Source organism: Lepidochelys kempii, chromosome 14 (assembly GCF_965140285.1).
Source record: "Lepidochelys kempii isolate rLepKem1 chromosome 14, rLepKem1.hap1, whole genome shotgun sequence".
NCBI classification, from domain to species: domain Eukaryota; kingdom Metazoa; phylum Chordata; order Testudines; family Cheloniidae; genus Lepidochelys; species Lepidochelys kempii.
The window spans coordinates 45,124,774-45,149,505 of record NC_136393.1 but is presented as its reverse complement, the minus strand read 5'-3'; the positions used below and the strand labels follow the sequence as shown (position 1 = coordinate 45,149,505).

The window sequence follows — 24,732 nt, the reverse complement described above, 5'->3', positions numbered from 1 at the left end:
GATGCCACCAGAGGGCTCCAGCTATTGGTAAGGGAGAGGGGTTACACTGCAAAGGGGGGAAATCTCCCAAAGTGGCCTTTCCTTTTGGTTCTTTCCTTTTTTTAGCATTTGGCTCAAAGATGCTGTTACTGGGAGGGCCTGAAGAGTCTGGGGGGAATCGGGGAGTGACGTGGACAGAAGTCCCTTCTGTAACCTCCCTCTCGCCCCGACAGGCTGAGGAATCAGGTCCACGTTTCACTAAAGATCGGCCAGTCTTCCAGGGGACAGAGAAGGGAAATGCTGTGATGGAGCCAGCTCAGGTAGGGGAGTCTCAGGGAGCTGCTGGGCGGGGGAGGGAGGAGTCAGGGTTTGATAAACCTACTGATTTACTAAGTAGGCCCATTGTGGCAGGGAAAGGGGGAGGGGACATTCCCCCATTTCTCAGGCAGGATATAACCACCTCGGCAGGGCTGGGAACATTTTCCAGGCTCCCCAGTGCTGGAGCCTGACCCCACTTGCCTGGGGCTGCTGTGAAATACGAAGGGAAGCTGTCGGGATTCCTGCCCCTGTCCCCGGCTCAGAGCTCTGCTTCCTGTCCCAGTCTGTGGCTGGCAGGCATGTGGGAAATGAGAAGATCCTGGCGTGCTCCGTGTGCTGGGGCGGACAGGGAGCTCTCACCTTCTCCGCCCCCTGAAGTCTCCTGGCTGCTCTGAGCAGGGTGTGGGTGGGATTTTGCTACTCTGGCCCTCCCACAGCTTCATGTTTTTTTTTTCCTTTCCCCTGAGCAGTGGGATTGTGTCTGGGGCAGCAGGTGCTGAGTGGGGGACTCTTGGTGTTTCAGATGCCGGTGACTTTCGAGGAGGTGGCTATTTATTTCACCCAGGGGCAGGGGGCTCTGCTGGACCCCACTCAGAGAGCCCTCTACAGGGACGTCATGCAGGAGAACTATGAGACGGTGACCTCGCTGGGTAAGGGATTCCCGTCCCCTCAGTTATTAGAAGCTGTGGGGTCTGCGTGTCTTAATGTGGTCAGATTCTTCCCTGGTCAGTTGGAGCAGAGGCGAATGGGTTCCATAATGCACAGCTGCCATGTGAGAAATACATGCATTTCGGTGCCCTCTCCACTGGGACAGGGGAGTCAAAACCCAATGGACACGCTAAACCATCCCCACCCCTCAAGCTTTCAAAGGGGCATAAATCCGCATTGTCTTGTCTGTATTGTTTCTTGGCTGCACAAGCTAGTCAGCAAGGCCCCCAGAGCGCACAGATCCTGGGAACGCCTAGTGAGGGTGTAGTAATAATTCAACTCACCTCCCCAGACAACGTCCTCTGCGCAAGGGGGCCCAGTGACCCTGTTCCCATCCTCTTGGATTCCACGTTCCTCCAGCAGAGCACAGGGACAGGTTCCACTCACGGAACGTCCTTTGTGACAAATCCTCCACCGATGGTCCATGCACCCTGATCTGGACTCATTTCACCTTCTGCACAGGATTTCCCGTTCCCAAACCTGAGCTTATCGCCCGGCTGGAACGAGGGGAAGAGCTGTGGGTGTCCGATCTCCAGGATTTCAAGGACAGAAGGCTTCGGAGATGCACCAGCACAGGTGAGGCCTGACAGAGAAACCATCCAGGGAATGAAGGAAAAAGTTGAGAATCCCAAAATACGATGTGAGTAACGCCCTCAGTTCTTCTTCATCTCACCGAGAGCAGGGCTCTGGTCAGCAGATATTGCTCACGCCATTCCACCCTTCCCGTCTCTCCTTTCTTGTAAGTGTTAGGGTGGGATGTGGAGGCAGAATCGAATTGCTCAGTCTTTGTGTTGGCTTTTCCCTCAGTGCTATTCCTCTTTCTCCCCAGCACAATGACTCCTCTCTGGATTGTGTCTCTCCCAGCAGGTGCTGAGCGAGCGAGTGAGAAGAAGGAGGGGAATCATCATGAGGCAGTTCCTGGGGAAGTGGAACCACAGGGGACCTTTTTGGGAAGAGCTGAAAGGAATTTTTCCCCTTGCTGGAATCAGGGAGAAGCCTGGGGAAATTGGCACAGGTCAGAGAGGCTTCTGATAAACCAACCCAGGAAGAAAGTGGATGAATCTGTGAATGGTGGGGGAGGAGACGAGAATCCCAGAGAGCAGCAGACAAATCGCAAGGAAGAGACACCCTGGCACTGCCTTGAGTGTGGGAAAGGATTCATTGTGAGATCACAACTTGTTACACATCAAACAGTCCATACGGGAGAGAAACCATTTCAATGCTTGGACAGTGGTGAAAGCTTCAATAAGCGCAGAGATCTTAATGACCATGGGAGAAGTCACACTGTAGACAAGCCCATTCAATGCGTTGAATGCGGGAAATGTTTCAGTTCAAAGTCAGCACTGAATTCACATAAGAAAAGCCACACAGGAGAGAGACCCCACAGGTGCTTGGACTGTGGGAAAAGTTTCAAGCAGAAATCAGACCTTGTTCGTCATCAGGCAATCCACACGGGAGAGAGACCCCACAAGTGCTTGCACTGTGGGAAAAGTTTCATACGAAGGTCAGCCCTTGTTCAACATGAGGCAATCCACACAGGAGAGAGACCCCACAAGTGCTTGGACTGTGGGAAAAGTTTCATACAAAGGTCATATCTTGTTTATCATCAAGCAATCCACACAGGAGAGAGACCCCACAAGTGCTTGGACTGTGGGAAAAGTTTCATACAAAGGTCATATCTTGTTTATCATCAAGCAATCCACACAGGAGAGAGACCCCACAAGTGCTTGGACTGTGGAAAAAGTTTCATACAGAGATCAGTGCTGGTGAAACATCAGAGAATCCACACAGGAGTGAGACCCTATAAGTGCTTGGACTGTGGGAAAAGTTTCGTACGAAGGTCACGCCTTGTTCGTCATCAGGCAATCCACACAGGAGAGAGACCCCACAAGTGCTTGGATTGTGGGAAATGTTTCATAAGAAAGTCACATCTTGTTCAACATCAGGTAGTCCACACAGAAGAGAGACCCCACAAGTGCTTGGACTGTGGGAAAAGTTTCAAGCAGAGGTCATACCTTGTAAAACATCGGGCAGTCCACACAGGAGAGAGACCCCACAAGTGCTTGGACTGGAAAAAGTTTCATACAGAGATCAATGCTGGTGAAACATCAGAGAATCCACACAGGAGTGAGACCCTATAAGTGCTTGGACTGTGGGAAAAGTTTCAGATGGAGACCGATGCTGGTTCAACATCAGGGAATCCACACAGGAGTGAGACCCTATAAGTGCTTGGACTGTGGGAAAAGTTTCACATGGAGACCGGTGCTGGTTCAACATCAGAGAATCCACACAGGAGAGTGACTCTGTAAGTGCTTGGACTGTGGGAAAAGTTTCAGACAGAGATCATACCCCATTAAAAATGGGAGAATCCACACAGGATGAACGTGGTCCACTCCCAATGACTGATGAGGAGGGGTCAATACCAAGAGAGGGAAAATTGCTTTTGTAGTGAGCCCGCTTCAGGCCCAAATTGTTGGTTTTAAGTTTGCAAATGAATTGTCGCTCTGGAGTTTCTCTCTGAAGTCTGTGTTTGAAGTTTTTTGGTTGAAGGATGGCTACTTTTAAATCTGTTATTGAATGTCCAGGGAGACTGAAATGTTCTGCTACTGGCTTTTGTATGTTACCGTTCCTGATGTCATATTTGTGTCCATTTATTCTTTTACATAGAGACTGTCCGGTTTGGCCAATGTACGTGGCAGAGGGGCATTGCTGGCCCATGATGGCATAGATCACATTGATCGATGTGCACGTGAATGTGCCCCTGATGACATGGCTGATATGGTTAGGTCCTATGATGGTGTTGCTAGAGTAGATATGGGGACAGATTTGGCAATGGGATTTGTTGCAGGGATTGGTTCCTGGGTTAGTGTTTCTGTGGTGTGGTGTTGGTGAGTATTTGCTTCAGATTGGGAGCTGTCTGTAAGCGAGGACTGGCCTGCCTCCCATGGTCTGTGAGAACGAGTAGTCCTTTTCCAGGATAGGTTATAGATCGTTGATGATGCGCTGGAGAGGTTTTAGCTGGAGGCTGTACATGATGGCCAGTGGTGTTCTGTTATTTCCCTTGTTGGGCCTGTCTTGAAGAAGGTGACTTCTGGGTCTCCATCTTGCTTTGTCAGTCTGTTTCCTCACTTCCCCAGGTGAGTATTGTAGTTTTAAGAGTGCTTGACAAAGATCTTGTAGGTGTTTGTCTCTGCCTGAGGGATTGGAGCAAATGCGGTTGTATCTTGGGGCATGGCTGTAGACAATGGATCGTGTGATGTATCCTGGATGGAAGCTGGAGGCATGTAGGTAAGTATAGAGGTCAGTAGGTTTCCAGTATAGGGTGGTATTTATGTGACCATCACTTATTTGCACTGTAGTGTCCAGGATCTCTTGTATGGACTGGTCCAGGCTGAGGTCGATGCTGGGGTGGAAATTGTTGAAATCCAGGTGGAATTCTTCAAGGGCCCCCTTCCCATGGGTCCATAGGATGAAGATGTCATCAATGTAGCGCAAATAGAGGAGGGGGCGCTAGGGGACGAGAGCTGAGGAAGCGTTGTTCTAAGTCAGCCATAAAGATGTTGGCATGCTGTGGGGCCATGCGGGTACCCCTAGCAGTCCCGCTGACTTGAAAGTATAAATTGTCCCCAGATCTGAAATGGTTGAGGGTGAGGACAAAGTCACAAAGCTCAGCCACCAGGTGTGCTGTGGCCTCATCAGGGATAATGTTCCTGACAGCTTGTAGGCCATCCTCATGTGGAACATTGGTGTAAAGAGCTTCTACATCCATGGTGGCCAGGATGGTGTTTTCAGGAAGATCACCAATACGTTGTAGTTTGCTCAGGAAGTTGGTGGTGTCTCGAAGATAGCTGGGAGTGCTGGTAGCATAGGGTGTGAGGAGAGAGTCCACATCTCCAGATAATCCTGCTGTAAGAGTGCCGATGCCTGAGATGATGGGGCGTCCAGGATTTCCAGGTTTATGGATCTTGTGTAGCAGATAGAATACCCCTGGTCGGGGCTCTAGGGGTGTGTCTGTGTAGATTTGTTCCTGTGCTGTAGCAGAGAGATTCTTGAGCAGTTGGTGTAGTTTCTTTTGATACTCCTTAGTGGGATGGAGGACAGTGGCCTTTAGAATGTGGTAGAATCCTAGAATCCTAGAATATGAGGGTTGGAAGGGACCTCAGGAAGTCATCTAGTCCAACCCCCTGCTCAAAGCAGGACTGATCCCCAATTAAATCGTCCCATCCAGGGCTTTCTCAAGCCTGACATTAAAAACTTCTCAGGAAGGAGATTCCACCACATAGAATCATACAATATTAGGGTTGGAAGGGACCTCAGGAGGTCATCTAGTCCAACCCCCTGCTCAAAGCAGGACCAATCTCCCATTTTTGTCCCACATCCCTAAATGCCCCCCTCAAGGATTGAACTCACAACCCTGGGTTTAGCAGGCCAATGCTCAAACCACTGAGCTATCCTTCCCCCCCCAAAGGTACCACCTCCCTAGGTAACGCATTCCAGTGTTTCATCACCCTCCTAGTGAAAAAGTTTTTCCTAATATCCAACCTAAACCTCCCCCACTGCAACTTGAGACCATTACTCCTTGTCCTGTCATCCGCTACCACTGAGAATAGTCTAGATCCATCCTCTTTGGAACCTCCTTTCAGGTAGCTGAAAGCAGCTATCAAATCTCCCCTCATTCTTCTCTTCTGTAGACTAAATAATCCCAGATCCCTCAGCCTCTCTTCGTAAGTCATGTGTTCCAGTCCCCTAATCATTTTTGTTGCCCTCCGCTGGACTCTCTCCAATATTTCCACATCCTTCTTGTAGTGTGGGGCCCAAAACTGGACACAGTACTCCAGATGAGGCCTCACCAATGTCGAATAGAGGGGAACGATCACGTCCCTCGATCTGCTGCCAATGCCCCTACTTATTCATCCCAAAATGCCATTGGCCTTCTTGGCTACAAGGGCACACTGTTGACTCATATCCAGCTTCTCATCCACTGTCACCCCTAGGTCCTTTTCTGCAGAACTGCTGCCAAGCCTTTCGGTCCCTAGTCTGTAGCGGTGCATTGCATTCTTCCATCCTAAGTGCAGGACTCTGCACTTGTCCTTGTTGAACCTCATCAGATTTCTTTTGGCCCAATCCTCCAATTTGTCTAGGTCCCTCTGTATCCTATCGCTACCCTCCAGCGTATCTACCGCTCCTCCCAGTTTAGTGTCGTCTGCAAACTTGCTGAGGGTGCAGTCCACACCATCCTCCAGATCATTCATGAAGATATTGAAGAAAAGCGGCCCCAGGACCGACCCTTGGGGCACTCCGCTTGATACTGGCTGCCAACTAGACATGGAGCCATTGATCACTACCCATGGAGCCCAACAATCTAGCCAGTTTTCTACCCACCTTATAGTGCACTTGTCCAGCCCATACTTCTTTAACTTGCTGACAAGAAGACTGTGGGAGACAGTGTCAAAAGCTTTGCTAAAGTCAAGGAACACTACGTCCACTGCTTTCCCTTCATCCACAGAACCAGTTATCTTGTCATAGAAAAGTTGTAGGAAAGTTGCCTGGCAGTCTCCTGTTCATAATTGTTAGGGGAAATTAACCTAGTTAGCATATGTGACTCCATTTTGGGTTTCCTCTCCGCCGTTAACTAGAAGTGAGCACATCACGTACCAAGGAAGGAGGATCCTTCAGAGTGGACACCTGGACAGTTTCAAGATAAGGGAAACAAAGGAGACAGGAACTAGCGGACATGCCTGAAATAGCTGCTAATTCAGCGTTTTTGCAGGGGCAAGGTGGATTGGTGATAGATAAGGAGAAGGCCTGTTTGTTGGGTTATGTGCCCTGAGGCTCACAGGCAGGATGTTTTGCCAACAGTATCTAATCTTTGTGTAACCTGTAATCGGGGTCCCGCTCTGCTTAAGAGAACGGTACCACCCTTGAGCGTAATAAACCTACAAACGCTGAGACACTCTGCAGTCTGTCTTTATTTGGTTGCCTCAGCCTAGAAACGAACTGTACGTGTCCTAACTGGAATAATTCGTAACAGTTGCTGTGAAATAGGAAGGGAAGCTGTCGGGATTCCTGTCCCCGTCCCCAGCTCGGAGCTCTGCTTCCCGACTCAGCCTGTGGCTGGCAGGCGTGTGGGAAATGAGAAGACCCTCCCATTCTTTGTGTGCTGGTGGGACAAGGCGCTCTCACCGTCTCCCAGCCCCCGGAGCCTCCTGGCTGCTCTGAGCAGGTGCCTGTGGGATTCTGCTACTCTGACCCTTCACTCTTTTCTTTCTTTGCCATGATTAGTGGGACTGTGGCAGGGGCAGCAGGTGCTGAGCGGGGGACTCTTGTTGTTTCAGATGCCGGTGACCTTGGAGGAGGTGGCTGTGTATTTCACCCAGGGGCAGGGGGCTCTGCTGGACCCCGCTCAGCATCTGATGTGTTCTGACCAGTGTTCCCTCAGTTTTAACGTCCAAGTGCGGAATGAATTTGGTTCTACGCACCAGTATGTGACACATCATCTCCATATTGGCGCACAGAACAAAATTCATGGGGTGGGGGTGGGGCCGAGGGATTTGGAGTGTGGGAACTGGCTCAGGACTGGGACAGGGATGAGGTGCAGGGGGTGAGGGCTCTGGATTCAGGTGCGGGCTCTGGGGTGGGGCTGGGGATGTGGAGGTTGACGTGTGAGAGGGGGTTCAGGGCTGGGACAGAGGGATGGGGTGCGGAGGGGTGAGTGCTCTGGCTAGGCATGTGGGGGTTGGGACTGGGGATGAGGGGTTTGGGGTTCAGACTGCAGTGGAGAGAGGACTCCCCCAGCCCTCTCTCACCACAGCAGTTTGGGGCCAGGTCAGAGGCAGCTCTCCCCAGCCACGGCGGCTCCTGTGGTCCTGGGCCGGACTGAGGGAGGGGTTCCACTCCCCAGCAGCTCCAGTGGACCTGGGCCAAGCCTGGGGAGGGGCTCCTCTCCCTGCCTGCCTCCACGGCCCTCCACAGCCTGCAGTGCAGCTGCGTAGCCTGCAGGGAACACAGTTTCTGACCCCCGACCTTCCGTTAGCAGAGTGATTGCTAGTCCCTGAGTTCCCCCTTTGGGGCCAGGTTGTCTCATTCCCAGATAGTCAAGCATTTACTGTTTCTACATTTTATCCCTTATGGGCCAGAATTAACCAGATGCTAAAAAGGTGGGAGAAGGGACAGTAAAATGTGGAGTTTTCGCTTCTGTGCTATTTCAGGGCAACGGGGTGAGTGCGAGAGATTCCCTCCTTCCCCTCTCACTGTCACGCTCCTCTCTCCACACAGCAGCCTCTGTCCCAGCCATGGAAAGTTTAACCTGCCTCCGTTCTATCCCTCCATCTCCCACGGTGTCACGTACCACCCTGTCCCCGGCTCTCCATGCTTAGGAGTCACAGCTTTGATGTCTATGATCTTAGTCAGACTCCGGAGGGCTGGAGAAGGAAGTGTCACAGACACTTGGAGTGGGCAGGGAAATCTCAATGAACTTCAAAGCACAGTTGGACTTTCAGATCTTAGAGCCCCGTTTCCATCTATTGGTAAAATTACTTCCCGGCTTTTTCTAGGTTTGGTCCAGATCATTTGTAGATGGGAAGGTTGTTTTCTCTTTCGTTCTCTTTCTTTTATGATGATGCTAAAACTTTTGTAACTAATACAGCCGAATAATGAGGCTGGTGGCAGAGGGAAACTGGAGCAGCCGGGAGCAGTGAGCGAAGGGGACCCTGGGCAAAGGGCCCAGGGCAGGGAGAGTCCCTCAACCAAGAGGCCTTGCAGGCCAGACTGGGTGGGGGATCATAACCCTGACAGGAAGCAGCTGATGCTAGGAAGAAGGGTCCTACTACCTGGAGCCTGAGGCCAACACCAGAGTTAGTGTCCAACCCTGGGCATACCTGCAGCACAGCCAGGGCCTGGGCAGGAGGCCTTGGATGTGGGAGGGACAGACTGTGAAGTTCCCTGGCATTCCAGAGAGGGTTGTTTGGGGTTCACCCCCACAGAGCGGGGTGACATGTTTTCCTTTCATCTTTCCCACTTTTCTCTTTGTTTTTGTATTACTTGCTGTTTAATGCATTGTATTTGTTCTTAACTCTGTGCAATGATGAAGGAAGCATCCAGAGTGGAGAGAACACCCCACAATGGGGACAGCTGTCCTGAGTGATCCCTGGGCCCATCATTGGGGTTACGGGGGTCCAGAGTGGAAGCGGGCGGGGGGGAGGGGTCCTCGAGGTCATGCAGGCCTCTGGGTAAAGGACTCAGATCCTTTTGCTTGCCATTTCCTCTGGGGCTCGGTAGAAGTCAGAAAAGTTCCCCACACTAGGAGGAGTGTTCCCCCCTCTTACCTCTGTGCATATTTATTGGTTTCTAGTAAATTAATTGGGATTATAGAGGCAAGTGTCAGAGCGGGCACCAGCGAGAGTTGCTGGCCACCCTCTGAGGCCACCAAATTTGGTCGTGAGAATCCCTGGACAAGATGCTCATGATGGTCCCTTCTGACCTTGGAGCCTGTGAGTGTAACAGGAGCTGGGCACAGGGATGCTGATCCTTTCGTAAGTTGATCGCTAGGACCCAGGAGCGGCTGGGGGGCGGCTCTGGGGGGAGCGATCGCGGGGCTCAGGCCTGGCCCAGGAAGTGACTCGCAGCTGCTGCGGGGACTCTGGCTCCCGGCGAGATCCCCGCGCCCCGGCGGCTGGTGCTGGGAGCCCGGAGCCCGGGCTGAAGCCGGGAGAGGGGAATCTCCAGCCGGGCCCTGCCCGCTGCTCCCCGGGAGCCTCTCCCAGGGCAGAGTCCCCAGCCCGTCCAGCCCATACTTCTTTAACTTGCTGACAAGAATACTGTGGGAGACAGTGTCAAAAGCTTTGCTAAAGTCAAGGAACACCACGTCCACTGCTTTCCCTTCATCCACAGAACCAGTTATCTCGTCATAGAAGGCAATTAGATTAGTCAGGCATGACTTGCCCTTGGTGAATCCATGCTGACTGTTCCTGATCACTTTGCTCTCCTCTAAGTGCTTCAGAATTGATTCCTTGAGGACCTGCTCCATGATATTCTACACAACTCAGAGATAGATGTAGGTTTCATTTTTAGAAGGTACACACTATACATTTTAAAACAGTGATTTATTTTGAAAACTTTTCAGGTTAGTTTTACAGCTATATCAGACAATGAATGATTGTTTGGTTATTTCATTTCATTTATTTGCATTTGGTTATTTCATTGTTTGGTTATTTCATTCATGCCACGCGGTGGAGGAGAACATCACCAGACAGATGTTTAAATTGTTTTATTTCACTAAAACAACTACGTTAAGTATTCTGGATTTTTTTCTTCAACAGCAAAGATACAATATTTTAACAGAAAAGCATATGTCCATCGTTTCTCACATTTATCTGCAGACTTCTTCTCCTTGTCCAGATCTATTCCGCCTCCAACATTCTTCTATTCATTCAACTTTTTGAAACTTTGCACTTTTGGAGAGGGGTAAGGGATTGACTCTGTGTACAGAAATTTGCAGGGGGACAATAGAGGTGAGGTCTGTTATTTCTCACCTCTCTATATTAATTGATTTTAAAACATTTTGGCTGTTCACAAGCATGTTACCTCTGGAGACACAAAGCCACAGTTTGAGAACTGGGAAACTAAGCATCTCTGATGGGATCTTCTAGACTGAGCACTGAGTCCCATTGGGTAGATGGAAAGATTAACCTAAATAATCTATACAGAAGCCTGTGGAACCCCATAAAATTGGGTCCCTAATCCATCAACTATTGGAACTCATGTACAAAACTTTTCTTAAACATTCCATGAATATATTGTCTCATACTATAGAATTAGAATTTACAATCCCTATTCCAGGATGAGATATCTTTGAGCTACAATGTATCTTAATTAAACGTATCTTTAGATAAGTTTTTTCCTCAAAAAGGTTTTTCATCAAAAAAAAAATCCAATTTAAATAAAAACACTGATTTTTGTTTAACTCATTGATTTTTATCCAGCCTGGGAAGCAGTGTAAAACATGCCCTGGGATGGAGAATTAAGCAGTTCAACAGTCCAGATTGTACCCTGGGGTACGTCTCACACCCGCTGTCTCCTGGGCCCCAGCATGGCACTGTTGGGCTTTCATCATCCTGGTCTTGAAAGACACGCTCAGCAGGGCAAACCAGAGAAGGGGAGCCAGCGGACATCCTCAACTCCACTGAGTTTGATTTTGGCTAAATCCTGAACTCCCCCTGGTACGTGAGCAGCTGCTGGGAGCTTCGGGCCCTTGAAATCAGGGCAGGAGCAGTAGCTGCAGCGGCAGCCGGGACCCCCGGGGCTCCAGCGGCGATTTAAAGGGCCCAGGGCTCCGCTGTGGTACCGGTGGCCGGAGCCCTTCACATCACCGGCCTGGGGAAGCTGCCCCCTGCCGGTGCAGTCAGCGGTGTCTTGGCTCTTGCCGGGTCCGCCAGACTGGATCAGACCGGCTTACTTTCACCTCTGCCAGTGGTCTAAACAATTATGCCACCCCCACTTCTGCTGTCTCTCCTTTTGCCTTCCCTCGCTCCCCCCTGCAAATCTGGCCCAGTCAGCTCAAACAACCAGAGGTTTTGGGCCAGTAGCCGGTGACCAGAGAGGCGGTGAGAGCAAGGCCTCTGCCAGCCCAATATGGAGAGAAGTTTGCCGCAGACGGGCTGATCAGCCAGCGGCCGGTGCCCGGTCAGTCCTGCAGGGAGGCTGCGAGCGAGACTGAATGCTGACAGGAGAAGTTTCGAGGCGGGGTGACCCCTTACTGCTGGGAGAAGCTCCCCGAGCCCAGGGGCGGTTGGGTCCCCAGGGGGCAGGGGCTGGGCAGGGGGCTGGATTACTGTGGGTTGATCGCTAGGACCCAGGAGCGGCTGGGGGGCGGCTCTGGGGGGAGCGATCGCGGGGCTCAGGCCCGGCCCAGGAAGTGACTCGCAGCCGCTGCGGGGACTCTGGCTCCCGGCGAGATCCCCGCGCCCCGGCGGCTGGTGCTGGGAGCCCGGAGCCCGGGCTGCAGCCGCGAGAGGGGAACCTCCAGCCGGGCCCTGCCCGCTGCTCCCCGGGAGCCTCTCCCAGGGCAGAGCCCCCAGCCCGGCCAGGGCCCCTTCCCGGCCCGGCCCCTGCCCCGGGGGGCCCCGCTCGGGGGGAAGGTAAGAGAGACCCTCCCATCCCCCCTTGCAGCGGCCCCGCCCCGTCACATCTGGGCTGCAGGGGGAGGAGGATAAAGAGGGGCCGGAGGCGGGTGCAGGGGATGCCGGGGGCAGGCTGGGATGGGGGCAGGGGTGCACGGAAGGGAAGATGGGGCAATGGAGGAGCATCGGGGACTGTGGGGCTGAGGGGAGCGAGGTCGGGAATGGGGGAGGATGTGAGTGGGGGGCACAGCGAGGGAAAGGGGGGATGTGGGCAGGCGGGCGGAGAGAAGCTCTTCTCAGCTTTGGGAGCGATCAGGGGACTAACCCCTCAGGGTGCAGAAGCTACACGGAAAAAACCCAGCCCCCGCCCTCCCCCCGCCCCACACACACCCCCACCCGGCTCTGAGTGTGTTATTGACAGACACCCCTGTGGTGGTGGGGTCTGTGTGCCCTTGAGTGTTGGGGGCTGCCCAGGGCCCTGGTCTGATTTCCCTGTAGAGTTTAGATCTCAGCCACACCAGAGTCAGACCGGAGTCACTGCTGGCTCAGGCAGGGGGGGTGTGCGGATGGACCAATGGGATCAGCCTCTTCCTGTCTGTCCCTGGGGGCTGCCAGGGGAGTCCAGGGCAGCTCAATCTTCAGGTGATGCCACCAGAGGGCTCCAGCTATTGGTAAGGGAGAGGGGTTTACACTGCAATGGGGGGAAATCTCCCAAAGTGGCCCTTTTGGTTCTTCCCTTTTTTTAGCATTTGGCTCAGAGATGCTGTTACTGGGAGGGTCTTGTTGCCCGCACCCAGTGCCAGAGGCAAGCAACAGCGTTAGGGGAGGGGTTCGCTACCTGGTGTGCTTCACCCAATAATCACAACGGGGTGGAGAAGCAGAAAAGTTTATTTGAAGCTTTAAAAAGGTCCAGGGAGAATAGAATCTCAAATCCTGTACACAGAGCAGGAAGTTACAGAGGCTTTTATACATCCTTTCTTCAGCATACTTATCCAATAGCAAGCTGCCCTAAGTATCCATTTAGCCAGCCAATCCAGTTCCCAGCTAGTTTCCTTGTTTTTTGTATCATTTGTTAAACTCTACATAAAGCTGCTTTATTCAGCATTGTTCATCCATATCTGCCCTGTTTGGCCTTGTTTAGTGTCAGGCAGTCTGACTCTGCAACATACTGTTGCAGATCCTCAGCATAACTGCTGCGAGTGCCTCCTGGCCGGGGTGGGGGGGCAAGGACACTTGGGCCCTGACACATGAGACTGCACAGCATAAGACTGGTCATACAAGCAATACAGGAAAAAGAAGTTTCAATAACAGGCTAAATAAACCACCCAGCCAAAACGACAAACGCCAGCCTGAAAACAAGGTTTGCAACGAATCGCTCTCTGGGGCAGTATAGGCAACCTATGCTCCAGCTCGGGCATGGGCCTCAGCCTGTACCACCTTTTCATAGATCTCTTAACTGCTATCATTTATATATACACACCATCGGGGCGCGACGAGGGCACAAACCCCTCCTTGGGATGCTAAGAGATAGTCCAAAGCCAGCCTGTTTAGGAGGGAAAACGTCCTGAGCTGCTGTACCTCTTTATTTAATGTTTTTACTGCTGACCCTAAATCACTAACCGAGTCCTTTAACTCTAAGGCAACTTTCTCAAGTACCATTTGCAGCCTTACAGTATAGCGGCCTGTGCATGCCATGGCTGGCCCGGTAAACAGTGGCGCTATTCCCAGTACAGAGCACCCTACGAGCTTCTCGGTTGTGAGGGAATTTTTTTATATTGCCCTCCAATGCCATAGTCAGTCGCCGCAGGGTCTTTTCTCGTGACTCAACAGAGGTGTGTCGGGCATTTCCAATCTTTCCTTTGGGCAGTGTGGCAGTTATGGAAAGATGAGGAACTCCACGAGCTATATAACAGCTACCTGTCCAGTTGGCCAGCAGCACCTTGTAAGCCTTTCGGCCACATACAAAATAGTGACCCTGTAGGGCCCAGTAAGGACTGTTTCTTAAGGGGGTTCCTGGGATATTTAAGGCTGCTTTTGGCTGTTTTTCCAAACAGTTCATATGCCCCTAAGGGGGCATCCCATCCTCCTGATTGGGTACAAGTGGGGGCGTTTCTAATTGTGCCGTTCAAATTACGCTCGCCATAGGGACCACTACAAACCCACCATTGGCTTGCTACATTGGAGATATTAACTGGATGGCAAGTTATATTTTCAAACCCTTTTTTTGTGGTAAGATTATGTGTAAGAGTTTCCCTAAAAGGGGAGGAACCATTATACCCACACTGCTGGCCTCTCCTTTTGGTCTTTATCCAATACCCATCAACCCACTGTGTAACAACACAGGAGCTTTTTCCCACAGGACGCCCATAGTGATCAGATTGGTTTCGGGTAAAACATAACACTCCCTCAGTGAGTACTGCAACTGAATACTCCTGGTCCTGATAGGTGGCTTGCTGTAAAGAGGTCTTATTCCAGAACGGGGAGTCCGTTCTTTCCCGCTCTTTGGTGGCGGCTAATTCTGCTAGGGTCAGGGACAGCATGTCAAGGGGCATTCCCGTTTTGGGGGACAGTGGAGTTGGAGCACATACCCAGCAATGAGTCTGGTTTGTTAAAGTAGCAATATGGCGTGCAAGCAAAACAAAGGAGTTATGCTCCCGATATGCACAGTTTGAAAATACCAGTACAGAGAATAACAATGTTACCCAATTAATTATCACCAGAGTCTTCCCAACCCAGGGTCTTCAGTACCTGGGTGGGCCCATTTTAGCGTTAAGGTGCCCGCTATTTGTGTCTTTTAAACAGTAGCTTTAGCCCAAGATTATTACTAGATGAGGAGTCAGCAGGTTGGACGGTCCACTGTTCTGCTGACGAGGGGGCGGGTACTGCCTTCAGACGAGAGTGATGGCTCCAGTTCTTGTGTCCCTCGATCTTTGCCGCTGTATGGGAGACCAGCAGGCCGGTCCTTTCCACTTTTCGTGGAGAGTCTCGTCTTTCCAGGTACGAACAAGCACGGAGTCACCGGGCTGTAAGGAGTGGACGGGAGAGTCCAAGGGGAGAGGCTGGGAATCCTTGGTATACCTGTGAAGAGACAAGAGAACAGCAGACAGGGAACACATATACTGAGACAAAAAACCATTACCCAACTCCCATTCCCCTGACAGAACCGGGGTGCCATTCATAGGCCATGCCCTTCCAAACATAATTCAAAGGGACTAAGCCCTAATCTACCCTTTGGGAGAACGTGGATACGGAGTGGATGAGGGGCAAAGTATCAGGCCATCGCAGTGAGGCTTCTTGGCACACTTTTGAGAGATGCCGTTTAAGGGTCTGATTGGTACGCTCCACGACCCCACTGGCTTGCGGTCTCCAGGGCGTATGGAGTTTCCAGGGGATCTGTGAGGCATGTGAGATGCTTTGGATGATTTTTGACGCAAAGTGTGTCCAGTGGTCAGATTCCATCCACAGAGGGAGTCCAAAGCGAGGAATGATCCATTAACAAACTTGAGGGCCACTGTTCTGGCAGTGCAATTAAAGCATGGGAAGGCTTCTGGCCATCCGCTGAACCGATCCACTATGACAAGGAGTATTTGAACCCCTGGGGTCCGGGGAAACTCAGTAAAGTCTATTTGCCACACTTGTCCGGGGCCCGGAGTGGGTTCTAGGGCAGCTGGTGGCACAGGATGTCCCGGTCGAGGGTTATTCTTTTGGCAGACTAAGCAGTCCGCTTGTACCTGGGCAGCCAGGGGTCGGAGTCCGGAAGTGATAAAGTATTTTCCCATTAGCTGGATAAGTGTTTCCCTGCCAGCATGAGTGGTTTGATGTAGTTTCTGCAGCACTGGCCGGATCAGGCCCTTTGGTAAGAGGACCTTCCCTTCCGGGGAATGGAGCCATCTCTCCTTTTCCCGGAGACCGAGTTTGTCAGTTAGCTGTCTCTCCTCCCCAGAGTACTGAGGAGTTGGAAGCTCCCCTACTGATGGGATAAGGGCATGCATATGGGCGTTCTCAGCCTGAGGGGATGGCAGGGTGGCAGCATGCTTAGCCTCTCTATCCGCCCGGGCGTTACCTCTGGCCACATCTCGATCTTCCCTTTGATGGGCTTTACAGTGTACCACCGCCACTTCCGAGGGGAGTTGTACGGCTTCTAGGAGCTGGAGGATTTGGGGCCCGTACTTGACTGGGGAGCCTTGGGCTGTCAGCATTCCCCTTTGCTTCCATAGGCCAGCATGAGCGTGCAGCACACCAAAAGCATACTTTGAATCAGTAAAAATGTTGACCCGCTTTCCTTTTGACAGTTCAAGTGCACGGGTCAGGGCTATTAGTTCGACAAGCTGGACAGAGGTCCCAGCAGGCAAACCTTCAGCTTCCACAGTGTCATGGAGGGTCACAACAGCATAACCCGCCCTCCTTTGCCCATCTATTACGGTACTGCTACCATCAGTGTACCACTCATAATCTGCATTTGGGAGGGGTACATCCTTTAAATCCGGACGGCTGGAGTAGTGGGCATCTATGATCTCTAAACAGTCATGTTTCTGTTCCTCTGTTTCTGGCAAGAGGGTGGCTGGGCTAAGGGAGGGGCAAGGCCGTAAGGTGACTTCAGAGTTTTCTAACAACTTAGCCTGATACCGAGCAATCCGAGCCTGGGTGAGCCAAAGCCCTCCCTTTGCATCCAATAAGGCTGGGACCATATGGGCAGTATAGATTTGCATAACCCCTCCCAATGTTAGCGTCTCAGCTTCCTCAAGCACTAGGGCAGTAGCTGCGACCGCCCGGAAACATGCCGGCCAACCCTTTGCAACCTGATCCAGTTGCTTAGAGAAATAAGCCACAGGACATCTCCGTGCTCCTAACAGCTCTGTGAGCAATTCTAGGGCCACCCCCTTTCGTTTATGTACATACAACTGAAACGGCTTGGAGAGATCCGGCAGGCCCAGAGGCGGGGCTCTTATTAACTTTTTGTTCAGGATTTCAAATGCCCTGTCAGCCTCTGGGGTCCAATAGAAGGGGTCATGATCTGCTCCTTTTACACAGTCGTACAAGGGTTTAGCCCATAGTCCAAAAATCTGGGATCCATATCCTGCAAAAGCCTGCCATACCCAGAAATGCCCTGAGCCGTTTACGAGGGCTTGGGATAGGGACTTGAAAGATAACTTCCTTTCTTTCGCTTGAAAGCTGACACTCCCCTTGCCTTAGATGTAACCAGATCCCTCTCCACCTCAGACAACAGGGTTCTCAGGAGGATATTACAGTTGTCCGAGTCTGGCTTGTGACGACTGAGGCACCTCTCAAAGACTGAAATAAACCGGCTTGGGTTCGTGGAGAATTCCCCAGCCCGTGTTTTAAAAGCTGCTAGGTCTATTGGATTGAATGGCACAAGGGTGTAAACTTGCATGGTGGTAGCCTGACATCCATCTGCCCCTGGACAAGTCACAACAGTCTCAGTAAGCAAAGGATAGAGTCCCACCAAGGGGGCAGTCTCTGTAACCTGAGGCATCCTACCCTTATAAGGTGGGGGTGTGGGGGCCGAAGGGGACACCGGCTCTGCCATTACAGTGGGGGTGGGGGTCTGGGGACTAACATTAGCTACTAACGAACCAGTCGGAGTCAAATTAGAGTGCTGTAAAATATCTGGTCGAGTACATAAAGCCAGAAACAAATGCGCATACATATGTTCATTCCACTTTCTTGTTCTCTGACAGAACAGGAGTAACTGGAGGATCGTGTTGTAATTAATTGACCCTCCTGGTGGCCACCACTCCTGGTCCTCTAGTTGATATTGAAGCCAGCCAACTATACAGAATCGTTTTAATTGGCTCTTAGTCATCGGATCTGCACCAAATACCTTCCAGTTTGCTAGAATGTATTCTAGGGGCGTACACTGTGCCCTAACCCCCGAGCTCTGTCCCTGTCCCATACCTACAGGGTAACTCTGGGCGTCCCCAGGTTCCAACAGAGCATACAATCCGGATTTCAAAGGTTCCTACCTTATCCAAGGGACCGGTTCCTCACTGTCGCCCACAGCTGCTCCTCCCCTATGTCCAACGGACCGGTTCCTCACCGTCGCCCACAGCGGCTTCTCCACTATATGAGTGCGTTGCACCATTGTACACTCCAGGGTCGATCAAATCGCGTCTCCCCCGAGGCCCCCGATAAACTCACCAGTGCACGCTGGGCGTCGGATCTCGCTGCAATCCTCGACCTCCAGGAGGGGTCCGGGCAAGGCTAAATAGCAGCCTCGTCGCCCACCCAGGGACGCCAAAAGCTCTTGCCGGCACCGAGTGCCAGAGGCAAGCAACAGCGGTGGGGGGGTTCGCTCCCCGATGTGCTTCACCCAATAATCACAACGGGGTGGAGAAGCAGAAAAGTTTATTTGAAGCTTCAAAAAGATACAGGGAGATGAGAATCTCAAATCCTGTACACAGAGCAGGAAGTTACAGAGGCTTTTATATATCCTTTCTTCAGCATACTTATCCAATAGCAAGCTGCCCTAAGTATCCATATAACCAGCCAATCCAGTTCCCAGCTAGTTTCCTTGGTTTTGGATCATTTGTTAAACTATACATAAAGCTGCTTTATTCAGCATTGTTCATCCATATCTGCCCTGTTTGGCCTTGTTTAGTGTCAGGCAGTCTGACATGTTATCCTCAGCATAACAGCTGCAAGTGCCTCCTGGTGGGGGGGGCCAAGGACAGTTGGGCCTAGTGTGAGGGCGCTTATCCACACTCATGGTCTTCCATTCCCTTGAGTTACCTAGTGGCCATGCCCCAGTGTCCCCAACAGTCTGAAGAGTCTGGGGGGAATCGGGGTGAGACACGGACAGAACCATCTGTAACCTCCCTCTCGCCCCGACAGGCTGAGGAATCAGGTCCACGTTTCACCAAAGATCGGCCAGTCTTCCAGGGGACAGAGAAGGGAAATGGCTGTGATGGAGCCAGCTCAGGTAGGGGAGTCTCAGGGCGCTGCTGGGTGGGGGAGGGAGGAGTCAGGGTTTGATAAACCTACTGATTTACTTAGTAGGCTCGTTGTGGCAGGGAAAGGGGGAGGGGACATTCCCCCATTTCTCAGGCAGGATATCACCACCTTGGCAGGGCTGGGGACATTTTCAGGCTCCCAGCGCTGGAGCCTGACCTCACTTGCCTGGGGCTGCTGTGAAATACGAAGGGAAGCTGTCGGGATTCCTGTCCCTGTCCCCGGCTCAGAGCTCTGCTTCCTGTCCCAGTCTGTGGCTGGCAGGCATGTGGGAAATGAGAAGATCCTGGCGTGCTCCGTGTGCTGGGGCGGACAGGGAGCTCTCACCTTCTCCGCCCCCTGAAGCCTCCTGGCTGCTCTGAGCAGGGTGGGGGTGGGATTCTGCTACTCTGGCCCTCTCACAGCTTCACGTTTTTTTTTCCTTTCCCATGAGTAGTGGGATTGTGTCTGGGGCAGCAGGTGCTGAGTGGGGGACTCTTGGTGTTTCAGATGCCGGTGACCTTCGAGGAGGTGGCTATTTATTTCACCCAGGGGCAGGGGGCTCTGCTGGACCCCGCTCAGAGAGCCCTCTACAGGGACGTCATGCAGGAGAACTATGAGACGGTGACCTCGCTGGGTAAGAGATTCCCGTCCCCTCAGTTATTAAAAACTGTGGGGTCTGTATGTCTTAATGTGGTCAGGTTCTTCCCTGGTCAGTTGGAGCAGCGGCGAATGGGTTCCATAATGCACAGCTGCCATGTGAGAAATACATGCATTTCGGTGCCTCCTCCACTGGGACACGGGAGTCAAAACCCAATGGACAAGCTAAACCATCCCCACCCCTCCAGCTTTCAAGGGGCATAAATCTGCATTGTCTTGTCTGTCTTGTTTCTTGCCTGCACATAGAATCCCTGTTCATCTCCTGCCTTGGGAATAGCTCCAGCCATGGGGAGAGCTCTGGGCTCTGCAGGTTTAGAAAGAGGCAGGGGCTTAAGTGCAGACCTGTGTTTGAGTCAGCAAGGCCCCCAGAGCGCACAGATCCTGGGAACGCCTAGTGAGGGTGTAGTAATAATTCAACTCACCTCCCCAGACACCGTCCTCTGCGCAAGGGGGCTCAGTGACCCTGTTCCCATCCTCTTGGATTCCACGTTCCTCCAGCAGAGCACAGGGACAGGTTCCACTCACGGAACGTCCTTTGTGACAGATCCTCCACCAATGCTCCATGCACCCTGATCCGGAATCATTTCACCCTCTGCACAGGATTTCCCATTCCCAAACCTGAGCTTATCGCCCGGCTGGAACGAGGGGAAGAGCTGTGGGTGTCCGATCTCCAGGATTTGAAGGACAGAAGGCTTCTGAGGTGCACCAGCACAGGTGAGGCCTGACAGAGAAACGGTCTAGGGAATGAAGGAAAAAGTTGAGAATCCCAAAATACGATGTGAGTAACGCCCTCAGTTCTTCTTCATCTCACCGAGAGCAGGGCTGTGGTCAGCAGATATTGCTCACGCCATTCCACCCTTCCCATCTCTCCTTCCTTGTGAATGTTTGGGTGGGATGTGGAGGCAGAATGCAATTGCTCAGTCTTTGTGTTGGCTTTTCCCTCAGTGCTATTCCTCTTTCTCCCCAGCACAATGACTCCTCCCTGGATTGTGTCTTTCCCAGCAGGTGCTGAGCGAGGGAGTGAGAAGAAGGAGGGGAATCATCATGAGGCAGTTCCTGGGGAAGTGGAACCACAGGGGACCTTTTTGGGAAGAGCTGAAGGGAATTTTTCCCCTTGCTGGAATCAGGGAGAAGCCTGGAGAAATTGGCACAGGTCAGAGAGGCTTCTGATAAACCAACCCAGGAAGAAAGTGGATGAATCTGTGAATGGTGGGGGAGGAGACGAGAATCCCAGAGAGCAGCAGACAAATCCCAAGGAAGAGACACCCTGGCACTGCCTTGAGTGTGGGAAAGGATTCATTGTGAGATCACAACTTGTTACACATCAGACAGTCCATACGGGAGAGAAACCATTTCAATGCTTGGACAGTGGGGAAAGCGTCAATAAGCGCACAGATCTTAATGACCATGGGAGAAGCCACACTGTAGACAAGCCCATTCAATGCGTTGAATGCAGGAAATGTTTCAGTTCAAAGTCAGCACTAAATTCACATGAGAAAAGCCACACAGGAGAAAGACCCCATAAATGTTTAGACTGTGGGAAAATTTTCACATGGAGGTCGGCGCTTGTTAATCATCAGGCAATCCACACAGGAGAGAGACCCCATAAGTGCTTCGACTGTGGGAAAAGTTTCACATGGAGGTCGGTGCTTGTTAATCATCAGGCAATCCACACAGGAGAGAGACCCCATAAGTGCTTCGACTGTGGGAAAAGTTTCGTACGAAGGTCAAACCTTGTTCAACATCAGGCAATCCACACGGGAGAGAGACCCCACAAGTGTTTGCACTGTGGGAAAAATTTCATACAGCGGTCAACCCTTGTTAAACATCAGGCAATCCACACAGGAGAGAGACCCCACAAGTGCTTTGACTGTGGGAAAAGTTTCAAGCAGAAATCAGTCCTTGTTCGTCATCAGGCAATCCACAGAGGAGAGAGACCCCACAAGTGCTTGGACTGTGGGAAAAGTTTCATACGAAGGTCACGCCTTGTTCGTCATCAGGCAGTCCACACAGAAGAGAGACCCCACAAGTGCATTGACTGTGGGAAAAGTTTCAAGCAGAGGTCAGACCTTGTAAAACATTGGGCAGTCCACACAGAAGAGAGACCCCACAAGTGCTTTGACTGTGGGAAAAGTTTCAAGCAGAGGTCATACCTTGTAAAACATTGGGCAGTCCACACAGAAGAGAGACCCCACAAGTGCTTTGACTGTGGGAAAAGTTTCAAGCAGAGTTCACACCTTCTTAAACATCAGGCAACCCACAAACGAGAGAGACCCCACAAGTGTTTGGACTGTGGGAAAAATTTCATACAGCGGTCAACCCTTGTTAAACATCAGGCAATCCACACAGGAGAGAGACCCCACAAGTGCTTTGACTGTGGGAAAAGTTTCAAGCAGAAATCAGTCCTTGTTCGTCATCAGGCAATCCACAGAGGAGAGAGACCCCACAAGTGCTTGGACTGTGGGAAAAGTTTCATACGAAGGTCACGCCTTGTTCGTCATCAGGCAATCCACACAGAAGAGAGACCCCACAAGTGCTTTGACTGTGGGAAAAGTTTCAAGCAGAGGTCATACCTTGTAAAACATTGGGCAGTCCACACAGAAGAGAGACCCCACAAGTGCTTTGACTGTGGGAAAAGTTTCAAGCAGAGTTCACACCTTCTTAAACATCAGGCAACCCACAAACAAGAGAGACCCCACAAGTGTTTGGACTGTGGGAAAAATTTCATACAGCGGTCAACCCTTGTTAAACATCAGGCAATCCACACAGGAGAGAGACCCCACAAGTGCTTTGACTGTGGGAAAAGTTTCAAGCAGAAATCAGTCCTTGTTCGTCATCAGGCAATCCACAGAGGAGAGAGACCCCACAAGTGCTTGGACTGTGGGAAAAGTTTCATACGAAGGTCACGCCTTGTTCGTCATCAGGCAGTCCACACAGAAGAGAGACCCCACAAGTGCATTGACTGTGGGAAAAGTTTCAAGCAGAGGTCATACCTTGTAAAACATTGGGCAGTCCACACAGAAGATAGACCCCACAAGTGCTTTGACTGTGGGAAAAGTTTCAAGCAGAGGTCATACCTTGTAAAACATTGGGCAGTCCACACAGAAGAGAGACCCCACAAGTGCTTTGACTGTGGGAAAAGTTTCAAGCAGAGTGCACACCTTCTTAAACATCAGGCAACCCACAAACGAGAGAGACCCCACAAGTGCTTTGACTGTGGGAAAAGTTTCATGCAGAGGTCACACCTTGTTGAACATCAGGCATACCACACAGGACAGAGAACCCACAAATGCTTGGATTGTGGGAAAAGTTTCATAATAAAGTCACACCTTGTTCAACATCAGGCAATCCACACAGGAGAGAGACCCCACAAATGCTTGGATTGTGGGAAAAGTTTCATAACAAAGTCACACCTTGTTCGTCATCAGGCAGTCCACACAGAAGAGGGACCCCACAAGTGCTTTGACTGTGGGAAAAGTTTCAAGCAGAGATCAGCGCTGGTTAAACATCAGAGAATCCACACAGGAGCGTGACTGTATAAGTGCTTGGACTGTGGGAAAAGTTTCACATGGAGATCAGATCTTGTTCAACATGGAAGAATCTATACAAGAGAGAGACCCCCACAAGCGCTTAGACTGTGGGAAAAGTTTCAGACAGAGATCATACCTCATTAAATATGGGAGAATCCACACAGGATGGACGTGGTCCACTCCCAATGACTGATGAGGAGGGGTCAATACCAACGAAGGGAAAATTGCTTTTGTAGTGAGCCAGCCACTCCTAGTCCCTATTCAGGCCCAAATTGATGGTGTTAAGTTTGCAAATGAATTGTCGCTCTGGAGTTTCTCTCTGAAGTCTGTGTTTGAAGTTTTTTGGTTGAAGGATGGCTACTTTTAAATCTGTTATTGAATGTCCAGGGAGAGTGAAATGTTCTGCTACTGGCTTTTGTTTGTTACCGTTCCTGATGTCATATTTGTGTCCATTTATTCTTTTACATAGAGACTGTCCGGTTTGGCCAATGTACGTGGCAGAGGGGCATTGCTGGCCCATGATGGCATAGATCACATTGATCGATGTGCAGGTGAATGTGCCCCTGATGACATGGCTGATATGGTTAGGTCCTATGATGGTGTCGCTAGAGTAGATATGGGGACAGATTTGGCAATGGAATTTGTTGCAGGGATTGGTTCCTGGGTTAGTGTTTCTGTGGTGTGGTGCTGGTGAGTATTTGCTTCAGATTGGGAGCTGTCTGTAAGCGAGGACTGGCCTGCCTCCCACAGTCTGTGAGAATGAGGAATCGTTTTCCAGGATAGGTTGTAGATCGTTGATGATGTGCTGGAGAGGTTTTAGTTGGGGGCTGTACATGATGGCCAGTGGTGTTCTGTTATTTCCCTTGTTGGGCCAGTCCTGTAGAAGGTGACTTCTGGGTCTCCATCTTGCTTTGTCAGTCTGTTTCCTCACTTCCCCAGGGGAGTATTGTAGTTTTAAGAATGCTTGATAAAGATCTTGTAAGTGTTTGTCTCTGCTTGAGGGATTGGAGCAAATGCGGTTGTATCTTGGGGCATGGCTGTAGACAATGGATCGTGTGATGTATCCTGGATGGAAGCTGGAGGCATGTAGGTAAGTATAGAGGTCAATAGGTTTCCAGTATAGGGTGGTATTTATGTGACCATCACTTATTTGCACTATAGTTTCCAGGATCTCTTGTGTGGACTGGTCCAGGCTGAGGTCGATGCTGGGGTGGAAATTGTTGAAATCCAGGTGGAATTCTTCAAGGGCCTCCTTCCCATGGGTCCATAGGATGAAGATGTCATCAATGTAGCGCAAATAGAGGAGGGGGCGCTAAGGGACGAGAGCTGAGGAAGCATTGTTCTAAGTCAGCCATAAAGATGTTGGCATGCTGTGGGGCCATGCGGGTACTCCTAGCAGTCCCGCTGACTTGAAAGTATAAATTGTCCCCAGATCTGAAATGGTTGAGGGTGAGGACAAAGTCACAAAGCTC

General features: G+C 51.2%; 1 protein-coding gene across 1 annotated transcript; it reads left to right on the top strand.

Moving 5' to 3' along the window:
• On the top strand, positions 1-23,644 carry LOC140898329 (uncharacterized). Its single transcript, XM_073312012.2, has 5 exons — positions 1-299; positions 821-947; positions 1,468-1,581; positions 1,870-2,951; positions 21,311-23,644. Exons 1-5 carry the CDS (start codon positions 120-122, stop codon positions 23,261-23,263), a joined length of 3,456 nt encoding a protein of 1,151 aa, XP_073168113.1. The 5' UTR covers positions 1-119; the 3' UTR covers positions 23,264-23,644.
• The last annotated feature ends 1,088 nt before the right edge of the window (positions 23,645-24,732 follow it).

Bases quoted from the DNA above. Each gene is read 5' to 3' on its own strand.
- LOC140898329 (XM_073312012.2), top strand. From the start codon at position 120: ATGCTGTTACTGGGAGGGCCTGAAGAGTCTGGGGGGAATCGGGGAGTG. The intron at 300-820 runs GTAGGGGAGTCT...TTGGTGTTTCAG, and splicing joins CTGTGATGGAGCCAGCTCAG to ATGCCGGTGACTTTCGAGGA. The intron at 1,582-1,869 runs GTGAGGCCTGAC...TGTCTCTCCCAG, and splicing joins TCGGAGATGCACCAGCACAG to CAGGTGCTGAGCGAGCGAGT.